Genomic DNA, 20,425 nt, shown 5'->3' with positions numbered 1-20,425 from the left:
TAATGGATCAGTTTCCAAATACTATAATTAATCACCCGCTAATTGTGTCCTTAATCTTTGTCAATTAATCACCCGCTAATTGTGCCATTTTTCATGTTCTTACAACTCTAGGGGTAAAAAATGCAATTTTCAAAAGTTGATACCCCTTCATTCAAACATATAAAAATCCGCATCCCCTTTCCCTCCAAAACTGGAAAATGCAAAAGCCCTAGCTCCAATCGGTGGAAAACCCCACAAAAAATTCCAATTACCAGAGGTTTCTGTCATGGATTCCAAGGAGGAACACAACGCCGACGGATACCGCCGTCACATGGCGGCTGAGAACTCCGACACGGTGGCTCTGAACAAAAAGCGGGTTCGCAGGGTGAGCTTTGCTGAGATGACATCTGTTTACTTCTTCGACCGTGACGAGGAGTTCAACGATTCGCCAGCTGGATTCAGGTTACGCGGTAAGGTGTTTGGTGGCGAGGATGATGGCAGTGATAGCCTTGAGGAAGAGATCATGGAAATGCAAAGGTCGATTTTGCAGCCGATTAGATCGCCTTCCTCAGGGGGGAGCTTGAAGGATTCTGCCTCTTCGAATGACGGCGAGTTTCATTGCCTGGCTATTTTTATGGTTGTTTTCTGTCTTCTTCTGTCGGTTTATTGTTTTCGTTGAATGGTTTTCTTAGTGATTGAATATAATAATGGGATCTACTTTTCGATTGTTGTTTTAGTGATCAATTGTGTTTACTGTTTATAATTTTATGGTTCATCAGCTGGCAGCTAAATTAGCGAACGATATATAATCTCCGTTTGTGATTTTTAGAATCAGGTTATTGTTTTAAACAAACAATTTCCCTTGCACAAATTCAATTGCCACATTTGCTGGTATATTGTTTTTCTCCTTGCCAGCAAAATATTTATCTATGCATATTGAGTTTCTTCATAGAAAGACAGGATCTAAGGGTGATGCCACAAGTGATTACTCTAATCGTCACCACTGGAATTGAATAAGTTGCTCAAACTTGTAAACAATTACATCACTGACTGTTCGCAATCTAGTTGCTTCTGTGTTTGGCACTGAAATTTTCCTACACTGGAAACTTGTGATGCTGTCCTGGATTCTGTCACACTCATTGCAATTGGAAGAAAACAGATTCATTTACATTCATGATCTTCATATCCCCTGTCAGTACCACTTAATGTGTAAAGTGACTCTTGAGCTAGAGGTGATATGCAATTGGTTCTCATATTCACACACGATTTTGACACTGCACACAGTTTCTGGTGTTCAGTTTTAATAGTTTCAGCCTGAGACTTGGACAACCAAATACATTAGTGAACCGTTTCACACCTGTCTATAATAGTCTATCATTAACTATGAAGGTATTGGTTAGAAAGAAGCTCATCTTAGCTCAGCTTGATTTACTACATATGTCAAATCATGTTTGAAAAGTGAAATGTATTCTTTTTTGTGAGGTTTGCCAATTGCCATGATAAACTAACTACAATGAGGCTGACCTTAGAAGCTTTAGATAACCTTGACAAGAACATTTCATTCTTGCTGCAAATTGAAAGCTGAACCTGGAGTTGGTGAGACAAGTACTATGGTAACAGAACAATTGGCAAAGAAGACTTCTCACAGATTTATTCGTCTGGATACACAGGTGTATATTCTTGCCCACCTAACTTTTAAAAAACAGTAGTGGGTCGAGAGTGATGTTGCTCTCTGTATATCTTTAGTTGTTACATTGCTTATCTTATTTAGTTGTCACTTAGCTTGTTCATTAAAATGGAGGTGATTGTATGTTATGGCTGGGGAGACTGCTGTGGTAAGAGCAACCAAAAACTTTTGCCAAAAGCTTTGACTGGAAACTGCACACTGAACATTGTACGATCGTAAATGTATATAAAACGAGATACATGGGCCACATGAATATTCAATATTACTGGCCTGTGAGGGGTTGTCGGGGAAAGTTTGGAGGATTGGCTTTGGGTGTAATGCTTTAATATCTAAACTTGGTGATTGTATTAGAATTTGTGGAGAGAAATTTGAGTGTAGATGTCAAATCAAGCTTGGAAAACTTGTCGGGAGCTGGGAGAAATAATTATGTGGTTAAATTTTAGTAATTGAAAAAGTGGGACCATTGTATGTCAAAGTCGGAGTAAATTCTCTTTTTCCAGGTGTGGTGGTCCAAGGCACGACCAGTTTAAATGGTCAGCACAATGTTATCCTGGATCACCTTGACTTAATCATTCAGAGGTATATATTTCATATGTTGTGATAATAGAAGTATCTTTACTGCAGCCCCTCAATGTTTCAATTTAATTTTATCAATGATGTTGCAGCATAAAACTCATCGTTGGTCCTAAATCTAGTGTCAGAAACTCATTAAAGTTGAATGAGACAAACATCACAAAGGTGATACTTCAGTGAACTTGAGATGTTTAAATTATGTGTTGTGTTGCTATCAACTCAATATCATGCTGCCAAAACTGTTACTGCTTCACAGAATTTTCCAAATACGGATGCTTGCATAGCATTTCGGTTTGTGTTTAACGCTGAAACTGCTCACAAGTATGTGGGTACAAAAAACTTGGTACAAGAAATGAAGAAACTCAAGTAAGTAACGAGTGCCTCGTTTTTTTTATCATGATTTATAATATAATTCTTCTTATTACTCTTTATCTTTCTTTGGTTCACAGGTAACAAGTTCACTTCTAGGTTCCTTACTTGACTTTATTGAGGAGGTACAATCAGCACAAACAGAGTTTCAAAACCTGACCATGGACAAGCTTCTCTCCACCATCAGGTAAGTGCTTTCTGGTTAGTTGTAAGCTGTAACGTCTTATGTAGTTCCCGTTACACCTTAATATTATGCTATTAGTTTCTCAATAGTTGTACTGTATGCACTCCAACTAAGAATTCTCTGGGGCGGTAGTTTGAAAGCTATACAAGCACCTGTAGATTGTTGCATCAAGACACTTGAATAATTAAACAAATGAGCTCTTGAAGTTTGGTTTGAGAGCTTTGAGGAGTGGAGATGAAATACTATTCCCTTGGATTTGCAAAAGAAATGAACACGTCTTTTGGGATATTCTCATACACGTTAGGACATTTTTGAGAATCCCTGCACTCATTTAATTTGTCGCTTTCATTTGCAGTGAATCGTCTTGATCTGATGCTTTGTTTCATTAATTTTAACTCTGGGAGGAAGGTGTCCATAACATTCAACCTTTCTTGCTTGAATAGGTGACTTCTCTTTCCTTTTCTTGATGAACTCTTCTGCGTCAAGTATACTTACAGTGCTCAATGTTTCTATTGCATTATGCGTTTATCTCTTACAGTAGGCAAGCAAAACCGGTCCTCATTTTTTCTCTTGCAGGAAACCTATTTTCTGCTGAATCTGGCAAGCAAAAACCCGAGCTTGTTCAGGATGCACCGACAAACAACGCAGCCTTTGCCTCATTGCAGGTCGTTTCTTCATTCTTTCACCTACTTTTGAGAATTGAATGCTTGTCGAATTTCCAACTTGTTTAGCATTCTGTCTCTTACATCCACTATTAGGTAGAAACTTCTTTCTATTTCTCTATCCAACTTTTTCTTTCTACTAGTACTATTTATTCAACTCCACTTAACAATATTTCAACAATTTTTTTTCAATCTTATTATTTCTTTTACTTGAACAAATTTTCAATAAATTCCGTGCAATTCACTACCAAGAGTCCAAGACTGGAGTATATATATATTTATCGATAGGAAATTATTTTAGGCACATATGGCCAGGCCAAATATTCATGGGCCCATATTGAACAAAATTTGAACTGGGCCATAAAACCTTAGGCACTGGTTTTGGTCCGGCCCAATATTTTCTATGGTAGTATTACGTTTTAAGTGATTATATTCCTAAACTAATTTTTAATTTGGTAATGCTCATTAAAAGACAAATAAAAGCCTAAATTAAATATTGTTTGTAAACCTTTTCCCCAAAGTTTAAGCTGACGTGTACGGTAACTCTCAAAACTTTGTTGCTTTCCTTTGCCGCCACGTGCTTATCCTCCTTTATATATAAAAAAAATCTTTTCTTTAACCTTTTCTAGTAGTTGGTTTGTTATTGCTTTAATTACTTTATTCATACAAATTATTTTTGTAATATGTCAACAACTTTTTTCTTAATTAATCATATCTTTCATTGGATATTTCCTTAATTGCCTTATCTATTTAAATTATCACATCTTTCATAACAGTGGTGCCCATTTAATATTTATACTCCATAATTTTTTAAATAGGTAGTTTATGGAGTAGTATAATATTTATTTTTTAGTGTGTATCGCTGGGGCCGCTTTTAAACTTGCCTCTGTAGTCATTACTCTATGGATACATAAAAAGAAACTATACTTATTTTGAATTTTTTTGAATTAAAACTATTGATTAAAGATATTTGTCACGTTATTAATTGTGATTCAGATGTATTTGTGTGATCGAAGATATTTGTCACGTTATTAAATAGTAAAAAAATACACTATTGTAAACTTAGAAACTTACCCAATGAACTAAATTGAGAGAGAGAGAGATAGAGAACATTGGTGAACTACTTATATTGGAACACTTTAATTTGATTTATTAAAAATATTAAATTTAGTAGGATTCATTAATTATCTTTGTAGCTTCTAAATTCCTTTTTCTTCATCTTAATTTACAGAAATACGACTTTTCTATATTCTAACACCGCCCAAACGTTAAAAATGACATTTAATTATTTCTCAAAATAGTCAACATTCATACTTTTTCTGCACTTGCACATCAGTCAATATATCAACTTCCAGCTAACATAAATACAATTTCATTTATGAAATTTATTTCGATTAAAATAAATAGAATGTATTACTACTTCTATCTGTTTCTAAACATTTAGTTGGAAGCTTTAAATTTAATATAAGTCCAACTACTCCATAAAAATTCGTTTGTGCTTAATGAAAATTCCCAACTTTTATACAAGTCATTTAATAAAAATAATACCTGCACATGCTTTGGTTTAGATAAACAAGATTATCCCCCACAAATTTTAAAGGACAATAAAGTAAACTAAAATAATTATTGCTAATAATTAATAGAAAATGTAGAAATGAAAAAATGAGCATATCTTTTTCATGAAAAGGACAGGGGCCCACCTCACTACCCTTTCTTCTTCAACTGCACTTTCTCTCTCTGCACTTTTTATCACTTTTCCCATTAATTTATTCATCTTCTCTCAAACAACTCAGCCCCCAAAATCGCAGTCTTGTCTGCTCAGCTCAGAGAGAGAGAGAGAGAGAGAGCTAATCCCTTGGAGAAAGGTCAGATCTTTATCTTTTTCTGTGCTGTTTGTTAGGGTTTTTGCGAGATTCAAAGCTTGCTGAAAAAGCCCTTCTGCTTTCTTTTGATAGAAACTGGCTGTTGGATGCCTTTTTTTCTTGCTGATTAGGGGAAAGGAAGTAAGGGTTCTAGTGTATTGGGAAATGGATTTTGCTTTTTTTGTGATGCCGGCTTCTTTTGGTTTTCTTCTTCTTTTCATCTTTTGTTATAACTCTGGTTGATTATTTTTTGATTAATTTGATTTTTGGGGGATTTCAGCTTAAGCTTGTGTTTTTTGTTATATGTCTTTTTTTCCCTTTGAATATAGTTGTCCGAATCTAATAATTCATTTAGCTGGGATTCAGAGATTTTAGGGATTTGGTCCTCTCTCTCTCTCACTCTCACTCTCTGTATGTGTGTCACATATCTTTGAAAACCGAGAGCTATAATTTTGCTATTATGTCATGATTTTTTAATATAAAATAAATACATTGTTTATCCTTTTTTTCCCAGTATATTCATATCATCCAGGAGCATTTGCAGTTAATTTGGGCACTATTATATGGAGTAGTATAAATCATGAACAGATTGGTGTGTGTTTTGAAGGAACAAACGAAGATGGCTGTTTTTTTGTGACAGTAAATATGTCTGTATTGTAGATATGTAGTAGTTCTAAAATATCTAAATTCATCATTTTTTTATCTTCATAAATATTGGCTTTTTAGTTTGGATTCTTGATTTATAACATGTTGGAGGTTGGAGCCATGAAGCACCTTTTTGCTCTTGTCTACATCTTTTTATAATGCGTCTGAGTGCATTTTGCTGCTATTGGCTTCTCTTATTGTTTCTTCTTGTAATGTAACTGTATTACTATGTTGATACATAGAACTTGTCCTTGCATTTTTCAGTTATAAAGTAAGCCGGTGTTTCCGATCTGATGGAAATTGTCCACTCCCGTTTCATGTATCTTAATTCAGTACTTGTTGGGATTGTTTTATTTGTAGCCACCACTCATTTTTATTCCTGCCCGTGTGTAAATATTCGTGAATCTTGTTTATGTAGCTCTTATTGAAGTTGAGTGCTGCATGAACTATTTAGTTATGGTAACTGCTACCTTCCTTGCGATAACAATGCATTTTGCTGCAGATAGTGTTATATATCTGATCGTGGAGCATTGCCCAACTCCAACTCTCTTCGAGGAAAACTTTACTATTCTTAGATTACCTGGTTTCTGGGCCGAAATCCAAATAAGTGGTAGACGAATTGAAACATGGGATATCTTTGTGATTTCTGTGGGGAGCAAAGATCTGTAGTATTCTGTCGGTCTGATGCAGCTAGTTTATGTTTGTCTTGTGACTGCACTGTCCATTCTGCAAATGCCCTTTCAAGGCGTCACCCGAGGACACTTGTTTGTGAAAGATGCAATTCTCAACCAGCTTTTGTACGATGTATAGAGGAGAAGTTATCCCTTTGTCAGAATTGTGATTGGATGGGACATGTTAATTCAAATGTAAGTCCCGCACATAAGAGACAACCTGTTAATTGTTACTCCGGCTGCCCTTCGCTTTCAGAACTTTCTGCTGTTTGGCCTTTTCTCGTCAATTCTCCTACAGTCGGAGATTCTGCATGTGAGCAGGAAATGGGTTCAATGAGTATTACTGATAACAGAACAATAGATCGCCAAGAACCCCAAGAAAAAGCTAACACGCAAAATGAATCATTACGAGGGGAAGCTAGCAGCCAGCCTAATATGGTCTTGGATAAACCAGCAGGTTGGATGGAGTCATTAAATCTTCTTGATCACAGGCTGCAGAATGTGGATCAGCCGACTGCATCTACTAGCTCTCCCATGCCCAAGGTATCTACCTATGTTTACATATAACCAAATTTGTCAACAGTGACAGTATTTACCTCATTTGAGTCCGTTTGCTTCTATTTCTGTGCACTGAATGGCATTGAGGTATAGTGAGGTGTGAAGGTGGCTTCATCTATTAATGCATGCTATGATTGAATAGAATTGTGACCTACAGGATTGCTAACAAATGATTGGAAGATAAATCTTATGTTGGTTTTACTATGGATAAATGTAAGAACGACTTTAAAAGGCAACTTGAGGAAGTAAAAGTGTGGTGTGGTTTATCTTATATGCTGATGGTGTGTTGGGTCTTTCTCTTGCATTTCAGGTTTCCTTATTTGGAGCAAAAGGGCGTGTGTTGTATGAGGATGATGGTTGCTATGATAATCTCAACATGGATGAGATTGACATGGGTTTTGAAAACTATGACGAACTTTTTGGTATGTCTCATGATAATCCAAAAAATATTTTTGGTGACGATGGGATATTTGGGATGAAAGAAATGTCCACATCCAACTGTCAAGGTGCTTCTGCTGCTGAGGTAATTCCTGTGATGAAATTTCTGAAACATCTCATCTCATCTCATCTCGATAGGAAGGCTAAGATACTTGGTTTCTTGCTACTTCTTAGGTATCATCGACTGGAGGACTAAATCCGATGCAACCAGCTTGCAGCAATGTAGCATCTGCAGATTCAGTTATTAGCTCTAAAACTGAGCCCAACTTATGTTTCACGAAGCAGGCACACTCAGGTCTCTCATTTTCCGGCCTTACTGGGGAAACCACTGGTGGAGATTATCAAGACTGTGGAGTTTCATCATTGGCGATCTTGGGTGACCCACCATGGTACCCTCCAGGTCCTGAGAGTTCCATACCTTCTACTAGTAGGACCAATGCTGTCATGCGGTACAAAGAGAAGAAGAAGTCACGGATGTAAGATTTTCGTTCAATTCATGTTACTATTACCCCTCGAGAGCTGCACAGTTTCTAAAACTCGAAGCTACATCTCTTATTCATAGATGCTTATCAATCTAAAAGGCTTGTTCTCATTTTTTTGAACCTCCTTAGTTCCCTCTTCTTTGATTTAAGTATTTACTACTACTATTCATCTCGAGTTTCTTTCTTACATGTTAATTTCAATGACACGACAGGTTTGAGAAGAAAGTGAGGTACGAATCTCGCAAGGCAAGAGCAGATGTACGGAGGCGTGTGAAGGGACGCTTTGTCAAGGCTGGTGAAACTTACGACTATGATCCACTGAGCCCAAGCAAGAGCTACTGAGTGGAAAATAAATCGATTGAAATACTAAACTGGAGATGCTGGACGAAACCCTCCTTGACCGTGTTATATTGTATGAACAGAAAATGCTTGATGACTCATGCTGATTTCTCCATTCCCCTTGATAGCTCCACATGTATATTTGCATTGGGTGGAGACAAGGATCACCCATTTGCACCTGCATTTACCAGCTAGTTTAGATTAATTAGCGTGACCTGCGACTGTGAGGAGAAGAGAAAGAGCCTCCAACCTCTTAGAGCATCACCCTCCTCTCAAGGTACACATTTTTCATAATAATGGTGGAACAACAATTCTTCGCGGCCAGTGCATCTGGGTCTACATAGCAGAGACTCAATTTGCTCACTCGAGGAATGTGGTTGTTCGTACGCTGTCGTAGTAGTAAATAGTCTTTCTGAGATCTTGGTGGACTAGAAGAAAGTTAAAACTGTGTATTTTCTCTCCTTTCCCCATGTTGGATGACATGCAACACATTCATTATAGCTCTAGTGTTAGAACAAAGGCTGAGATTTGTTGTTTTTGTAAAAGCTAGTATTTGTTTATACATATGTAGACATCAGTTTGTGAATTTTGTTTGTCATTGATTGTTTGACTGGTATTTCGCAACTGCTTGCTATTTTGTGTTTGTGTTTCCTTATTGTTCAAGTAGTTACAGAATGTTGGGATTTGTAATTTTCAGGAAGCATATGTTTATTATATTTATATTACTTAACTGCTTTTTGTAGCACAAAGAAACAAGAACGCAAACAAACTACTATAACCTTTGGAATGTCTATTATATGACGAGAAAAATAAATGTTAAATAAACCACTGTATCCTTCGTATTAATCAGGAATGGATCCCAGAAAACATTGTTTGTGACTATCAAAAATACATTGCCAGAAACTTAACAAACAAGAATATATAACATGGGATGTACCTACAACACAGCATAGAAATGCCAGTGCCAATCTTCTTCCCCCTAAACCAGCTCGAGGTCTTAAGAGGCATTGCTGTATTTTCTTCACTTGAGGAAGTGTTGGGAGTAGATCGTGTGAAAGGTCAAGACAGCGACTACCGAGCAGCTTCATCCAACTTGCATGGTTCACCATTGACAAATAATTTATCCTTTGCATCACTCTTCGGCTGATGAAGAATCAGCATCTGATGCAAAGTTATCTGCAGCATTTGTATCCTAGAAGTACAAAGAGGGTGAGGAGAAAGCCCAAATTGCCAAAGATTTGTATCTAAGATTTGTTGAAACAACGACAGCCAGTTATCGTATCAAAATCAAATCTCATGCTAGGAAGTAGAGGGTTTGTACAATAACATTACCTGCATCTTATCCCAATCTTTCAACTTGGGATTCGTCAACATGTAATTGTCACGCAGAGGGGCCCATGCAGGAGCTTCGCCATCCACAGAGCCACTTGAGGTGCCAACCTGCAAGTTGACAAATAATAGATAAGTTTAACTGGATCAGAAGAAGTTCTACGAGTCATAGCACAAATTCATTTATCAAATGGATCTCTAGGAATGAACCGGAGATGACCTTGATAACTGTCGCAGCTGATTGGTTTGATGTCCTGCCCAACTCCGAGAAGAAGGCTTCCTTCCTCCGTTGCTTTATTACTGACATTTCATAACAGTACCATATCGTAAGGAGATTGGTATTTGTTAAAAAACAAATTAATAGTACTATAATGAATCCATTTAATCCCAGAATAGGCTCAAAAAATTTAGCATCCAAAACAATGAATTTCAGTGGAGAAGCAAATTGCACATATAATTCCAAATTCGGGAAGAAAAACATCCACCAGGAATCCAGAAAATCTGGGACTTTTAGCAAAACAAGAAAGCAATGATCAAAGCCAAGCATGCTGCAGACAAAAAAATCAGATGCTTAGTTTTCGTCCTACCTTTCTCGTCCTTTGTTCTCAAAGGATTTAAACCTTTCTGGGCATTCTGGGCCTTATTTACCTGCATAAAAAAAAGTAGCTTCAGTAAACAGCACACTCATTTACAACAGAAACAGGGAAACAGAATAACATAAAACATAAAAAAACTTACAGCATTGAACAACTTCACCACTGAGGCACGGAGGATTACAATGGACACAACAAGAACCAGAGTCAGAGTTCCAAAATGAGAGCAATGTATACAATTACAAGAATGCTATAACAACCAACATAAAACAATATTATACCTCCTTTAGTTGCCACTCCCAACAGAAGCTTCTCATGAGCATCCAAAAATTCAGCAGGCTTTACATGCCCCTTCTCGCTTATCTTTTCATCAAAAGATATCCAAACAATCAATCAAAACACACACAATGAAAATATATAAATCAATAAGCTTCCCAAAAGCGCAAAGATCGAAAAATTCAATACCATATGCCTCTCCTTCTTTGCTTCCCCCTTCACTTTCTTTTCCAAATCCTCTTCAGCAAGCTTCTCAGCTAACAGCTTCTTATTGGCGGATAACACAGGACCCTGCACATGATCAAATGTTACATCAAACACAAATAACTAAAATTTCTTCTCAATTATTGCAGAAAAATTAGCTCACCAACACATCCTCATCACCAGCACTCTTCTTAACAATCTTCTTAAATGCCGACTTAAAAGCCTTAATCCCCTCGGAAAACCTCACAATCCCAGGCTGAATTTTACCGCTTTCGTCTTCCGATACCTCTTCTTCCTCTCCCTCAAGGCCTTCATTCTCATCATCACCATCGTCAGATAATCCACCTTCAAATCCATCACCAATTTGCTTGGATTCGTCAACTGCAACTGCACTGGGAGCTTGCTGGGGATCCTCATCCTCTTCTGTATCGTCAGAATTGTAATCCCTAGCCCTCTTCTGATACAATTTCCTCGTTTTCGGATTAATTTTAACCTTCTTTTCACCGCCTTGATGCATCATTCGCCTTTTCTTCGCATTCAACCCCTTCTTTTTCCCCGATTTCCGTTTCCTACCGACATTCTTTGCATCGTCCAACTGCGTTGCTTCTGTCATCGCTTTCCCCTCTGAGATTTTCGCTCAAACTTTCCCCCAAATTGAGTTAGGGCTTATGTCAGGGTTTTAGGAATTTGCTTTCTATGCTAAGGCATTTTAATGGGCCTTCATTGGGTCTTATTGGGCCTTTAGCGGGTATTAGTTGGGCCATCGAATGACCTTTAGTGGGTCTTTAATGGGCCTTTAAGCACTTTGTAATCCTCTTTTTATTAGGCTTTACTCCCCCGTCCACGAATAAAAATCTCATTTTTCTATTTTGGTCAGTCCACGAATAAGAGTCCCGATTTATAATTACCATAAATAGTAAAGAGACCCCACATTCCACTAACTCATTCCACTCACGTATCATTTAAAACTAATATATACAAGTGAGGCTTTTAATGGTGGACGGAGGGAGTATTATTTAGTCCAAGTTCATATATATGCATAATGATAATAAATTAATTTTATTTTAAAATCTTGATCGTATCCAAAGATACATGAAAATATTTAAGTATGAAAAAGATTTATAACTTCCATCATATTTATAATAGCTATGTTTATTGAATTTAACTATGTGCTATTTGTGAAAGCTAATATACACAAGCAATTATCATTCGCAAGAAAAATGCTAATCAAACATTTTGGTTGGCAAGTGAATTTGTAATCTCTATATTCAACAATATATAGATTTTGTTTCTATAAATTAAATAATTATGAAATGTGTAAGTAAAACTAGAAAATTGGACAATTATACTAATTTGCCAAATTTGATAATTGTTGATTAAAATGCACATGTGCATTTGGTACACTGCATGTGAATTCTTGGCAAAAAAATAATAGATTTGACTATAGACTGATTAGATCAACAATATCACATGAGATCTTTATATATGCATAAAATATATACATACAATGAATAGAAAATATAGAAGAAAACAAGTCATAAAGCATGTAGAAATATGTTGTTGGGACCTTACTAAAATAAACTAACAAGCAATGATATGATTAGATAGAATCATATACTCCATCCATTAATCATTTAGAACCATTTTACTAGTTTTAGTTATCTAAGATTTTTTAATATGTGAACTTTACATCATATTAACTTTTTACACTAACAATCCATTATAAAACTAATACTTTTATTATAAAACTAATACTTCTACGTACTAAAAAATAGGTCTCATATTTCATCCACTTTTTATTACTTTTACTTTTTTTTACAAAATCAAATAATCTGAGGAAAAAATGATTTTTTAAATGGTGGACGGAGAAAGTATATTTTTATATAAATATAAAAAATTTCTTAAAAACAGCAATATTATTATAGAATTTATTGTTTTCATTTGGACTATTTTTAAGTAAGAAATATTGATGCTTCAAAAGAAAGGCACTAAAAATATGTTTATGCAATAAAAATAAAGTTGAGCTCTCCTCTCTCTCAATTCACCTAGTGGGAGAAAATAAAACACAGATAAAGTAGTGACAAAGTAACATGGGGGAAAGTGATAATTGGTGGTGGGGTCAGCAGCTCTTGCAGCAGCGGTATAAATTAAGAGCAATCTTTACATAAAATGATAAAAAGTCTCAACATTTATCTTCCATTGTCAAACCCCAGCTCATTTTTTGCTTGAATTTATCCCACTGCACAATTTTTAGGATAAAAGAAGGCTACTTTTATTGAGCTCAATCTCTTTACTTGTAAGTATATCTATGGTTTCTTGATTTTTGTTATTGTCATTTTTAATTCATTGGTTTTGTGCGTGTATTGTTTCTTTTTCAAATCAATCTTGGTGGGTTTTATTGCAGTAGTTAGAGGACTTATTTATGTGTGTAAAGATTCCAACTTTGTGTGGATCTCACCATTTACAGAGGTCCTTTTCCTTGTTTTTAGGTATATTTGTTTTTTTTTTTCCTGTTTCAGTTGATGATACTTAGTTAATTAATTATTGTTTGATGTTCTTGTGATTTGTGATTGTGTTCTGTTTTTATGATGTTGATTCTGATAGTCTGATTTACAAGATTGGCGGCTTAATCACTATTTGCATCTGTTTGAGGATAAAAACTGATTCTTGATCTTCCTTTCCAACTAAGCTGAGTATTTCACTTTCTCTCCTGAAATTCATGGGAAAAAGCCGTTACTTATTCAGTTTCTTGGTTCTTATCAATGAAGTCTATAATATTGTTCTGTGATTTGAATTTCACACACACATAGAGAGAGAGAGAGATGAACAGGGAGGGAGGGAGAGAGAGACTAAGAGATAAAAGAGGGAGAGAGAGAGAGAGTTGGAGGTGGGGTAAGGGGGGTGAAGAAGATAAAAGAAAGAGCTTTTGGATTCTAGATGTCTTGTTTACCTAAAATTGTCTGCTTGTAATAATGTAGAAGTGGGGTTTTCTTTTAGTGTATCTCTTATTATTGCACCCACTACCCTAAGGGGCGTGGGCGAGGCGCGGATGGGGGGCGTGGGTGGGACGGGGTAGTATCTCGACCTAGACGATGTTGATGGGGGTTTTTACATGACATCGACACTCAGGCTGAGGTGTGGGTCTAATAATGTAGGATGTGTTATCCTCACCTTTTTTTTTGCATAGTACCAAAGACACTTGTCTGTTTTCCTATTGGTGAATTGTAGATATATATGTATGTATGCAAATGGATTTGCATATAACTATATAATTGACACCTCAAAAAAGATGAGCCCCTCTATTTGCACATATTCTTGATTTGGTTGCTTTTGTTTGTTTCAAGAAGAACCATTATCTTGTAAATAAGTAGGAAAGAAAAGATTTTTGAAATTTTCCGAATCATTATATGTCTCTAGCTATCTACCCATGATCTAGATTGCTCGTTGCTGCAATTTCTTCTCAAGAACTGACAATCTCTCGCTGTTTGAAAGACAGTCGGATGTGTTCTTGATGCTTATTAATCGACCTAGCTAGATAGAATGACGGGGTTGAGTTTGGGGTTGTCGGGTTCGTGTTAATTTATCATATTGTCTGGAATCAAGTTGTTTACTTTTGATTGTTGTCACTGAGTTTCATGCATATGATCGCAGCTTGTAATCTTTCGGTGTGTTTGCTTTTGGGCTAATGTAGTAAACTTGGACTTTGTGTGGATTCAGGCTTGAAAATGGCGATTTCATCGTACCCTACTCCAGCAGACGCGGGAGTGCTCTGCGTAATCCTGGCTAACACAGCCATATCCATCTCCATCTTCAAGGAGATGTTCCGCTCCATCCTAAACGTCATCGGCATTAACATATCTTCGTGGGAGGACTTCACGGTGGAGCCCTCAAACTCAGGCGAGTGCTGCAGACGCCCCTCAGAGTTGTACGTGGAGGAGTTCAGGAGCCACTCGCCCTCTATGCAGTACGAGTCGGTCTTCTTCCACCAATGCCCCAAGCAAGAGTGCTCCATCTGCCTGACAGAATTCGTGCCCAAGGCCGAGATCAACCAGCTCTCCTGCGGCCACGTCTTCCACAAGGCGTGCCTCGAGAAGTGGCTCAACTACTGGAACACGACGTGCCCTCTCTGTCGGAACTACATGATGCCACAGGAAGCTGAGGAGGATGCCTCCTGCCCCATGTGAGGTACAATCTACGACGTGTGTACAGAATAGCGTGTAAAAACAAAAGAGAAGTATCCGTTAGAATCGTGTAGTCCAATATGCGTATACTTAAGCTGCCAGTATTCCGCGTCCTCTTTGTAGCGACGGGTCAGCATCCGTGTTTGTATATATTGTGCGAAGCTTTCGAGATCTTTTGAGGCGTTAAAACAGGTGGTTTTGTACTCATAAAATCATCATCTTTCGATTATAACAGGGTCGATGCTTGTTGCCCGTTGACACGAGCACAAACACGAACACAAACACAAACATGAAGATAGGATCTGCATAAGTTCTACAAGTTACAGTTGTATAATAAGGCCTAGAAAGCAATACACATCACAATCTAATTAATCAAGAGCCTATTCAAAGGCTCCAATGATTAGGAGGCATCGCTATTGCCAGCAACGGCTCCTAGCTTGGGGGCGACAGGCATGTTGGCCCCGAGCTCTGAGAGCTTGGCGCCAACGGACATGCTGTTGCGCGTGAGGACCGTGTTCCTGTGATAGCGGCAACGAAAGGAGCCGGCATGCGTGGTTGGCGAGCAAAGGCAGCTGCTTTTGAGGCTTTTGGCATTGGCCAGTCCGACCGGGGATGTCGGTACGGACGATGCTCGGCACATGGTGTTCATGGCGGTTATGTTCGGATTCGGGATAGCGATTGTAGGTTTCTCTCGCTTTCGCATTTTTTTAGATTCGTCTGCCATTCAGAAACCTACACAACACAAGAAACTTGTTACGAATTGAGTGATGAGATGAGATGAGATTCGATGAGATTCAAACACATTAACAATCGAAACATAGAGAAAACATATAACCTTTGGATTGTAATAACAGATCAAATGAGATGCAAAGGTTGATCAATCTTATCTTTTCTTTGAGAGGAATTTGATATATTGATCACTTTGTGCTCTTCCTCTCTATTTCCTTTCTTATTCACACTTTTTTTTCTGAATCTTTCCATTTTTATATCTTGAGGTTTCGGTATCTCCTGATTGTTAGCCACAAAAAATATATTTGTTGTTATTACCATTCATTAGAAGATTTGTTCAATTGATCGTGCATGCGACTTGCAATATTTGTTGCAATTTCATAAAGGGTAAAGTATCTAATTATAGTACTATTATAACACTTGTATCAATTTGGTTATTAAAATATAGTATTAGTACTATTTTATTTCAGAATACTAGTTACTAAACTTATTGGTCAGGTTTGATTGCTGGAAAAATGAAAAATGAATTATTAGAATATGATTTCTAGGAAAATGAATTATTAGAATATGATTTCTAACAACTTTATTTATATATGTTTAGAAAAATATCAAGATTTTAAATTTCATATTTAATTTAAGAGGGAATATCTTTTTTGGTCCACAAACTTGGGCAAAGTATTATGACCTTTTTAATATTCTAAACAAATCCTAAGGTAGTAGCCTTTGGCCGTTTCATAGAAAAACGACAGAGAGATAATCCAATTTCGAGAATGCCCAACTGTTACCCATGGAATAAGGTTTATGGTCTTTTTAATATTCTAAACAAATCCAAAGGTAGTAGACTTTGGCCGTTTCACAGAAAAACGACAAAGAGATAATCCAATTTCGAGAATACCCAACTGTTACCCATGGAATAAGGTTTCCAAAGACTCCTATAGTGGTCAATTATCACGAGTAACGAGAAAGTTATGACCTTTTTAATATTCTAAACAAATCCAAAGGTAGTAGGCTTTAGCCGTTTCTCAGAAAAACGACAGAGAGATAATCCAATTTAGAGAATACCCAACAGTTACCCATGGAATAAGGTTTCCAAAGACTCCTGTAGTGGTCAATTATCACGAGTAACGAGAAAGTTATAGCCTTTTTAATATTCTAAATAAATCCAAAGGTAGTAGCCTTTGGCCGTTTCTTAGAAAAACGACAAATAGATAATCCAATTTCGAGAATGCCCAACTTTTACCCATGGAATAAGGTTTCCAAAGACTCCTATAGTGGTCAATTATCACGAGTAACGAGAAAGTTATGACCTTTTTAATATTCTAAACAAATCCAAAGGTAGTAGGCTTTAGCCGTTTCTCAGAAAAACGACAGAGAGATAATCCAATTTCGAGAATGTCCAACTGTTACCCATGGAATAAGGTTTCCAAAGACTCCTGTAGTGGTCAATTATCACGAGTAACGAGAAAGTTATGGCCTTTTTAATATTCTAAACAAATCCAAACGTAGTAGCCTTTGGCCAATTCTCAGAAAAACGACAGAGAAATAATCCAATTTCGAGAATGCCCTACTGTTACCCATGGAATAAGGTTTCCAAAGACTCCTGTAGTGGTCAATTATCACGAGTAACGAGAAAGTTATGACCTTTTTAATATTCTAAATAAATCCAAAGGTAGTAGCCTTTGGCCGTTTCTCAGAAAAACGACGGAGAGATAATCCAATTTCGAGAATGCCCAACTGTTACCCATGGAATAAGGTTTCTAAAGACTCCTGTAGTGGTCAATTATCACGAGTAACGAGAAAGTTATGGCCTTTTTAATATTCTAAACAAATCCAAAGGTAGTAGCCTTTGGCCGTTTCTCAGAAAAACGACAGAGAGATAATCCAATTTCGAGAATGCCCAACTGTTACACATGGAATAAGGTTTCCAAAGACTCCTGTAGTGGTCAATTATCACGAGTAACGAGAAAGTTATGACCTTTTTAATATTCTAAACAAATCCAAAGGTAGTAGCCTTTGGCCGTTTCTCAGAAAAACGACGGAGAGATAATCCAATTTCGAGAATGCCCAACTGTTACACATGGAATAAGGTTTCCAAAGACTCCTGTAGTGGTCAATTATCACGAGTAACGAGAAAGTTATGTCGTTTTTAATATTCTAAATAAATCCAAAGGTAGCTGCCTTTGGCCGTTTCTCAGAAAAACGACAAAGAGATAATCCAATTTCGAGAATGCCCAACTGTTACCCATGGAATAAGGTTTCCAAAGACTCCTGTAGTGGTCAATTATTACGAGTAACGAGAAAGTTATGGCCTTTTTAATATTCTAAATAAATCCAAAGGTAGTAGCCTTTGGCCGTTTCTCAGAAAAACGACAGAGAGATAATCCAATTTCGAGAATGCCCAACTGTTACCCGTGGAATAAGGTTTCCAAAGACTCCTGTAGTGGTCAATTATCACGAGTAACGAGAAAGTTATGGCGTTTTTAATATTCTAAATAAATCTAAAGGTAGTAGCCTTTGGCCGTTTCTCAGAAAAACGACGGAGAGATAATCCAATTTCGAGAATGCCCAACTGTTACCCATGGAATAAGGTTTCCAAAGACTCCTGTAGTGGTCAATTATTACGAGTAACGAGAAAGTTATGGCCTTTTTAATATTCTAAATAAATCCAAAGGTAGTAGCCTTTGGCCGTTTCTCAGAAAAACGAAAGAGAGATAATCCAATTTCGAGAATGCCCAACTGTTACCCGTGGAGTAAGGTTTCCAAAGACTCCTGTAGTGGTCAATTATCACGAGTAACGAGAAAGTTATGGTCTTTTTAATATTCTAAATAAATCCAAAGTTAGTAGCCTTTGGCCGTTTCTCATAAAAACGACGGAGAGATAATTCAATTTCGAGAATGCCCAACTGTTACCCATGGAATAAGGTTTCCAAAGACTTCTGTAGTGGTCAATTATCACGAGTAACGAGAAAGTTATGTCGTTTTTAATATTCTAAATAAATCCAAAGGCAGCTGCCTTTGGCCGTTTCTCAGAAAAACGACTGAGAGATAATCCAATTTCGAGAATGCCCAACTGTTTCCCATGGAATAAGGTTTCCAAAGACTCCTGTAGTGGTCAATTATCACGAGCAACGAGAAAGTTATGGTCTTTTTAATATTCTAAATAAATCCAAAGGCAGCTGCCTTTGGCCGTTTCTCCGAAAAACGACGGAGAGATAATCCAATTTCGAGAACGTCCAACTGTTACCCATGGAATAAGGTTTCCAAAGACTCCTGTAGTGGTCAATTATCACGAGTAACGAGAAAGTTATTGCCTTTTTAATATTCTAAACAAATCCAAAGGTAGTAGCCTTTGCCATTGGCCGTTTCTCTGAAAAACGACGGATAGATAATCCAATTTCGAGAATGCCCAACTGTTACCCATGGAATAAGGTTTCCAAAGACTCCTGTAGTGGTCAATTATCACGAGTAACGAGAAAGTTATGGCCTTTTTAATATTCTAAATAAATCCAAAGGTAGTAATCTTTGGCCGTTTCTCAGAAAAACGACAGAGAGATAATCTAATTTCGAGAATGCCCAACTGTTACCCATGGAATAAGGTTTCCAAAGACTCCTGTAGTGGTCAATTATCAAGAGTAATGAGAAAGTTATGGTCTTTTTAATATTCTAAATAAATCCAAAGGCAGCTGCCTTTGGTCGTTTCTCAGAAAAACGACAAAGAGATAATCCAATTTTGAGAATGCCCAACTGTTACACATGGAATAAGATTTCCAAAGACTCCTGTAGTGGTCAATTATCACGAGCAACGAGAAAGTTATGGTCTTTTTAATATTCTAAATAAATCCAAAGGCAGCTGCCTTTGGCCGTTTTTCAGAAAAACGACGGAGAGATAATCCAATTTCGAGAATGTCCAACTGTTACCCATGGAATAAGGTTTCCAAAGACTCCTGTAGTGGTCAATTATCACGATTAACGAGAAAGTTATGGCCTTTTTAATATTCTAAATAAATCTAAAGGTAGTAGTCTTTGGCCGTTTCTCAGAAAAACGACAGAGAGATAATCTAATTTCGAGAATGCCCTACTGTTACCCATGGAATAAGGTTTCCAAAGACTCCTGTAGTGGTCAATTATCAAGAGTAACAAGAAAGTTATGGTATTTTTAATATTCTAAATAAATCCAAAGGCAGCTGCCTTTGGCCGTTTCTCAGAAAAACGACAGAGAGATAATCCAATTTCGAGAATGCCCAACTGTTACACATGGAATAAGATTTCCAAAGACTCCTGTAGTGGTCAATTATCACGAGTAACGAGAAAGTTATGGCCTTTTTAATATTCTAAATAAATCCAAAGGTAGTAGTCTTTGGCCGTTTCTCAGAAAAACAACAGAGAGATAATCTAATTTCGAGAATGCCCAACTGTTACCCATGGAATAAAGTTTCCAAAGACTCCTTTAGTGGTCAATTATCACGAGTAACGAGAAAGTTATGGCCTTTTTAATATTCTAAACAAATCCAAAGGCAGCTGCCTTTGGCTATTTTTCTCAGAAAAACGACAGAGAGATAATGCAATTTCGAGAATGCCCAACTGTTACACATGGAATAAGGTTTCCAAAGACTCTTGTAGTGGTCAATTATCACGAGTAACGAGAAAGTTATGGCGTTTTTAAT

General features: G+C 37.0%; 3 protein-coding genes across 6 annotated transcripts; 2 read left to right on the top strand and 1 right to left on the bottom strand.

The window, feature by feature from the left end:
* Positions 1–210: 210 nt before the first annotated feature.
* Positions 211–9,098, top strand: LOC125190921 (zinc finger protein CONSTANS-LIKE 9-like). Its single transcript, XM_089058719.1, has 12 exons — positions 211–1,649; positions 2,167–2,245; positions 2,332–2,404; positions 2,496–2,605; positions 2,689–2,795; positions 3,148–3,235; positions 3,369–3,457; positions 5,248–5,319; positions 6,464–7,175; positions 7,501–7,713; positions 7,803–8,104; positions 8,323–9,098. Exons 9-12 carry the CDS (start codon positions 6,588–6,590, stop codon positions 8,450–8,452), a joined length of 1,233 nt encoding a protein of 410 aa, XP_088914845.1. The 5' UTR covers positions 211–1,649; positions 2,167–2,245; positions 2,332–2,404; positions 2,496–2,605; positions 2,689–2,795; positions 3,148–3,235; positions 3,369–3,457; positions 5,248–5,319; positions 6,464–6,587; the 3' UTR covers positions 8,453–9,098.
* Positions 9,099–9,265: 167 nt separating this feature from the next.
* On the bottom strand, positions 9,266–11,515 carry LOC125186786 (uncharacterized). Its single transcript, XM_048083230.2, has 8 exons — positions 11,015–11,515; positions 10,837–10,938; positions 10,653–10,734; positions 10,517–10,536; positions 10,366–10,426; positions 9,999–10,078; positions 9,782–9,889; positions 9,266–9,641 (listed from the first exon to the last, which is right to left on the bottom strand). Exons 1-8 carry the CDS (start codon positions 11,462–11,464, stop codon positions 9,582–9,584), a joined length of 963 nt encoding a protein of 320 aa, XP_047939187.2. The 5' UTR covers positions 11,465–11,515; the 3' UTR covers positions 9,266–9,581.
* A 1,485-nt stretch (positions 11,516–13,000) lies between these two features.
* On the top strand, positions 13,001–15,205 carry LOC125186294 (putative E3 ubiquitin-protein ligase XERICO). Of its 4 annotated transcripts, XM_048082646.1 has the most exons (3): positions 13,016–13,147; positions 13,256–13,340; positions 14,569–15,205. In XM_048082646.1, exons 2-3 carry the CDS (start codon positions 13,274–13,276, stop codon positions 15,033–15,035), a joined length of 534 nt encoding a protein of 177 aa, XP_047938603.1. In that variant the 5' UTR covers positions 13,016–13,147; positions 13,256–13,273; the 3' UTR covers positions 15,036–15,205. The 4 variants fall into 4 exon arrangements, with proteins under 4 accessions (XP_047938604.1, XP_047938603.1, XP_047938605.1 ...); XM_048082647.2 differs by lacking the exon at positions 13,256–13,340 and having other exon boundaries at positions 13,001–13,147; XM_048082648.2 differs by lacking the exon at positions 13,016–13,147 and having other exon boundaries at positions 13,302–13,320.
* Positions 15,206–20,425: the final 5,220 nt, after the last annotated feature.

Source organism: Salvia hispanica, chromosome 5 (genome assembly GCF_029641045.1).
Source record: "Salvia hispanica isolate PSC_SH4W2 chromosome 5, Shi_PSC_v1, whole genome shotgun sequence".
Classification (NCBI taxonomy): Eukaryota; Viridiplantae; Streptophyta; class Magnoliopsida; order Lamiales; family Lamiaceae; genus Salvia; species Salvia hispanica.
The sequence above is the reverse complement of the archived record's forward strand: the minus strand, read 5'-3'. Positions and strand labels throughout refer to the sequence as shown.

Coding starts and splice junctions, on each gene's coding strand:
- LOC125190921 (XM_089058719.1), top strand. CDS start 6,588: ATGGGATATCTTTGTGATTTCTGTGGGGAGCAAAGATCTGTAGTATTC. Junction 7,176..7,500: donor CTAGCTCTCCCATGCCCAAG/GTATCTACCTAT, acceptor CTTGCATTTCAG/GTTTCCTTATTTGGAGCAAA. Junction 8,105..8,322: donor GAGAAGAAGAAGTCACGGAT/GTAAGATTTTCG, acceptor ATGACACGACAG/GTTTGAGAAGAAAGTGAGGT.
- LOC125186786 (XM_048083230.2), bottom strand. CDS start 11,464: ATGACAGAAGCAACGCAGTTGGACGATGCAAAGAATGTCGGTAGGAAA. Junction 10,939..11,014: donor CTGGTGATGAGGATGTGTTG/GTGAGCTAATTT, acceptor GATCATGTGCAG/GGTCCTGTGTTATCCGCCAA. Junction 9,890..9,998: donor CAGCTGCGACAGTTATCAAG/GTCATCTCCGGT, acceptor GTCAACTTGCAG/GTTGGCACCTCAAGTGGCTC.
- LOC125186294 (XM_048082646.1), top strand. CDS start 13,274: ATGTGTGTAAAGATTCCAACTTTGTGTGGATCTCACCATTTACAGAGG. Junction 13,341..14,568: donor GTCCTTTTCCTTGTTTTTAG/GTATATTTGTTT, acceptor GTGTGGATTCAG/GCTTGAAAATGGCGATTTCA.